Source organism: Cebus imitator, unplaced genomic scaffold (genome assembly GCF_001604975.1).
Source record: "Cebus imitator isolate Cc_AM_T3 unplaced genomic scaffold, Cebus_imitator-1.0 Scaffold69, whole genome shotgun sequence".
Classification (NCBI taxonomy): domain Eukaryota; kingdom Metazoa; phylum Chordata; class Mammalia; order Primates; family Cebidae; genus Cebus; species Cebus imitator.
Window position 1 is genome coordinate 1,775,258 of NW_016107384.1, and position 4,871 is coordinate 1,780,128.

At 37.9% G+C, this 4,871-nt stretch overlaps 1 protein-coding gene across 1 annotated transcript in view; it reads left to right on the top strand.

The window, feature by feature from the left end:
• Positions 1–2,964: 2,964 nt before the first annotated feature.
• SRP54 (signal recognition particle 54) overlaps positions 2,965–4,871 on the top strand; it is a 23,211-nt gene continuing 21,304 nt past the window's right edge. The window contains exons 1-3 of the mRNA XM_017530777.2: positions 2,965–3,105; positions 4,601–4,667; positions 4,748–4,805. Coding sequence (XP_017386266.2) covers positions 3,058–3,105; positions 4,601–4,667; positions 4,748–4,805 — 173 coding nt within the window. The 5' untranslated portion in view covers positions 2,965–3,057. The remainder of the gene's footprint in view (positions 3,106–4,600; positions 4,668–4,747; positions 4,806–4,871) is intronic.

A 4,871-nucleotide genomic window follows, 5' to 3' on the forward strand; every position in this document is an offset into this window, starting at 1 on the left:
AAAAAGCCGACAGGCACAGTGGCACACACCTATAATCCCAGCACTTTGGGAGGCAGAGGTGGGTGGATCACCTGAGGTCAGAAGTTTGAGACTGGCCTGATCAACATTGTGAAACCCCGTCTCTACTGAGTACAAAAAATTAGCCGGGCATGGTGGCACTTGCCTGTAGTCCCAGCTACTTGGGAGGCTGAAGCAGGAGAATTGCTTGAACCCAGGAGGTGGAGGTTGCAGTGAGCTGAGATCGTGCCATTGCACTCCAGCCTGGGCAACAAGAGCAAAACTCCATCTGAAAAAAAAAAAAAAAAAAAGAACTTGTATCTATCATCTGTCTCCTCTGAGTTTGACAGTATTCCACTACTTACTTTTCTGATGAGTGTCAGTATTGATATTAATGAATAAAGTTTTTTGATTATGTATAATCAAATATATCAGTGATGGGAGATCTGAATAACTCAGTGAACCAGCGTTTTGTGAATAACTAATGTGTGATGTTACAAGATTCATTTAAAATCCAAGATGGAATCAGGGATTTTAATGTAACAGAGTATAAAAGTTTGTATGGTTTTAGATTTTACATTGCAACTAACTTTTACAAACTAACATGATTATAAAGAAGTCCTGAGACCAAGAAGTTGAAAACTGCCGTTCTTGAGGGTGGGAAGAAGAGAAGATAAATTTATAAAATAATTATTTAGTAAAAGATACATGTTCCAAATAATGGATCCATAGAGAGCTGGGAGATTTTGCCATGACATGTAGAAAATGGAGGTGAATGTGGAGCAGCATCAGTGTACTGAAAGGATCTATGAGGAAGGGAAGTGGATTTATGTTTAAGACAGATTTTGCCTCTTTCAGAAGTTTGCCTAAGGGTAGGTCGATGCCTAGGAAAGTATAAGCAAATGTATTTTCCTTCCTTCACTACTTCATGGCTTTCCTTGAAATTCAGGTATAATAGGGATTATGTAATTTTTATGGTATTGTATAGGATGGCTTGGCAGACTTTCAAAGGTTTAACTTTTGTGAACCACGTGATTTCTGTTGCAACTACTCAGCTCTCCTGTTGCGGCACAAAAGCAGTAAAGGGTCTAGGCACAATGGCTTATACCTGTAATTCCAGCCCTTCAGGAGGCCAAGGCTGGAGGATTGCTTGAGGCCAAGCGTTCAAAACCAGTCTGGGCAACATAGTAGTAACCCGCCTCCACAAACAAATATTAAAATTAGCCAGGCATCGTGACGCACGCCTGTAGTTCCAGCTACTCAGGAGGCTGAGATGATAGGATCACTTGAGCCCAAGAGTTCGAGACTGCAGTGAGCCGTGTTTGTACCACTGTATTCTTGCCTGGGTGACAAAGTGAGACCCCGTCTCAAAAAAAAAAGAACAAAAAAAGTAGTAAATGAATGGGCATGGCTGTATTACATTGGAACTTTTTTCAGTGTAGTAACTAGAAATGTAATAACTTTATAGTCTCTTGCCCAGGCCGGAGTACAGTGGCCTGCGTAGCTCATTGCAGTCTCAAACTCTTAGGCTCAAGCAATCTTCCTGCCTCAGCCTCTGATTGGCTGGGACGACAGGTGCATGCCACTACATCTGGCTAATTAAATTTTCGTAGAGACAAGATCTTGCTATGTTGCCCAAGCTGGTCTCAGTTGATCCTCCTCCTTTGGCCCCCACAAAGGGCCAGGATTATAGGCATGAGCCACCAAGCTCAGCCTCCATTGAAATTTTATTTGCACATAGTTTACCAGCCCCGATCTAGGACATTAACTATTATGGATTTATTATTATATCATACATTTCAAGCTTCTAACAACTGACTCCCAAGTGGATTATTTTTTAAATGTCCGTGCTCTTTTAATTTGGAGACCTGTCACTATATGAACCTCAATTTTCCACTGGCTGTCATTTTAAAGTTAGTGATTATTTTTTATTAGCCCTCTAAATATAATAAATTTACAGTCAATATTTGGCATTGGAGAATTTATAATTTGACCCGGAAAACCTTTTACATATAATCTGTAATTTTGTTAAGTAAATATTTGTCCAATTGAATGTGGACATTAGCACTCTTGAGTATGGCATCCACTAGCCACATGTGGCTATTGAGCATTTATAATGTGGCTAGTCCAAACTGAGATGTGTTTTATATATACACACCAGATTTTCAGACTTGATATGGGAAAAGGAATGTAAAATAGCCAATTTTTTATATAGATTATATATAAAAATGATAATTTTTAGATATATTGTGGTAAATATTAAAATTAGTATCACCTGTTTTTACTTTTTAAAATGTCATTACTGGAAATTTAAAAATTCATGTGTGGGCCTCATATACATTTTTGTATTACATTTCTGTAGTGCTGCTGTAGATTCCTCCTTTGGCTTAAACTTGGTTTCACGTTTTATTTTATACTCCAGGTTGTTCTAAAAAAATGTTGTGAGATCTCTACCCCTGAATTGGTTTGGAATATAGGCTTGATTATGACTTCACAATGCATTATTTTATGTTCTTAAATTTTACCCTGTATATACAAAGGAGAATAGTCGTATTAGAATAGCAGCATTATGGTAGCTTTTATATGAAAATGTCCGTAAATTATCTTCATAATTTAAAAGTTGTGGGAGGGCACAGTGGCTCACGTCTGAAATCCCAGCACTTTGAGGCTGAGACAGAAGGATTGCTTGAACCCAGAAGTTGGAGACCAGCCTGGGCAACATGTCAAGACTCTGTCTCTCCAAAAAAAAAAAAAAGTTTTCTTTTAATTAGCTAGATATGGTGATGTGTGCCTGTATTCTCAGCTACTTGGGAGGCTGAAGTGCAAGCATCATTTGAGCCCAGGAGGTCAAGGCTACAGTGAGCTCTGATTATGCCACTGTACTCCAGCTTATATAACAGACTGCACCCCTGTCTCAAAAAAGGAAAAAAGTTATAGGGGAGGGGTTTTGAATTTAAATGTATGTTAACCTGATTTTATTTTTAATTTGTTTTTGTTATTTAGCTTGTAGACCCTGGAGTTAAAGCATGGACACCCACTAAAGGAAAACAAAATGTGATCATGTTTGTTGGATTGCAAGGGAGTGGTAAAACAACAACATGTTCAAAGGTAAATTGAAGTTAATTTAAAAAGAAGTCATGGAGGATACGTTTATATAAATCAATTTTATATTAAAGCCAGGCTTTATAATATTGTTGCTTTATAACTTTGTGTTACTTGACGTATGTTTTTAAGTAGTTTTTTTGTAGGATAAGAAGAGAGATCCTCATAGTTTCTTATCATTTCTTTTTGTAAGAAGGTAGACATCTATAACTATGCTATTTCTTTTATTTAAAAAAAAAAAAAAGACAATTCCTATCCTTTCAGGAAGTGAGTATATGATTTTTGGAGAAGAGAACATGAAGTTTACTTTATCCACTATGGCTCAGTATTCCTTTTTCAGGTTCCCACCCAGCATACTATAGATCTTCATTTTGCATATCCTTATGCTATTTTTTTTTTTTTAGACAGAGTCTTGCTTTGTTGCCCAAGCTGTAGTGCAGTGGCATGTGAATGTGGCTCACTGTAGCCTTGACCTCTTTATGCTAATTATTTTTTTGGGGGAATGGAGTCTCTCTCTGTTGAGAAGCTGGAGTACAGTGGCAAGATCTTGGCTCACTGCAACCTCCGCCTCGGGTTCAGGCAAGTCCCCTGCCTCAGTCTCCCCAGTAGCTGGGAATACAGGTGCCCCCACCACCATGCCTGGTTAATTTTTTGTATTTTAGTAGAGGTGGGGTTTCACCATGTTGTCCAGCATGGTCTCAGTCTCCTGACCTCATGATCCACCCTGACCTTCCAGAGTGCTGGGATTACAGGTGTGAACCGCCGTGCCCAGCCCTATGCTAATTTTTAATTTGGTTTACTACTACTCTCTCCTGAATTGGGTGTCTCACCAATATTATGGGATTTTTCCACAAGCTTCATCTATGTTACAGTTTGAGGGGGGAAATGAGAAAATGATTTTTAGATCATTTTGTTGTTTTTAATTAACATTAATAGTATTTAATATTTTTTACTATCATCATTTGCTACTTGATAATTTTATTGTTTTTAATTTTTTTAATTTTTTTATTTTTTTTGAAGCGGCGTTTCGCTCTTGTTACCCAGGCTGGAGTGCAATGGCACGATCTCGGCTCACCACAACCCCCACCTCCTGGGTTCAGGCAATTCTCCTGCCTCAGCCTCCTGAGTAGCTGAGATTACAGGCACACGCCCCCACGCCCAGCTAATGTTTTGTATTTTTAGTAGAGACGAGGTTTCACCATGTTGACCAGGATGGTCTCGATCTCTTGACCTCATGATCCACCCGCCTCAGCCTCCCAAAGTGCTGGGATTACAGGCTCGAGCCACCGCGCCCGGCTGATAATTTTATATTTGAATGCTACTGTGTGATAATTAGAATATAAACTTTTTAGGAGATTTGCCATATTCAAAAATTTTTAATAATATTTTTGGGAGAATTATAAGCAGTTTTATTTTACTCCTTAGGTAAATAAGGATAAACAGAAGATGTATAGTTTATTATATTTTATGATATTATATTTTTAAATCTTTTCTCACCCAGTTAGCATATTATTACCAGAGGAAAGGTTGGAAGACCTGTTTAATATGTGCAGACACATTCAGAGCAGGTAATGTGTTGAAATTTCAAAATTGTTTTCTGTAATTTTTATGTTCAAGTTTGAGGATTCATGAACTCTTTATCTTCTAGGAGCTTTTGACCAACTAAAACAGAATGCTACCAAAGCAAGAATTCCTTTTTATGGAAGGTAGGTTACTGCTTTTTATTTTAATACTCACTACTCACATGCCTCTTCTTGTCTACTTTTTTTTTT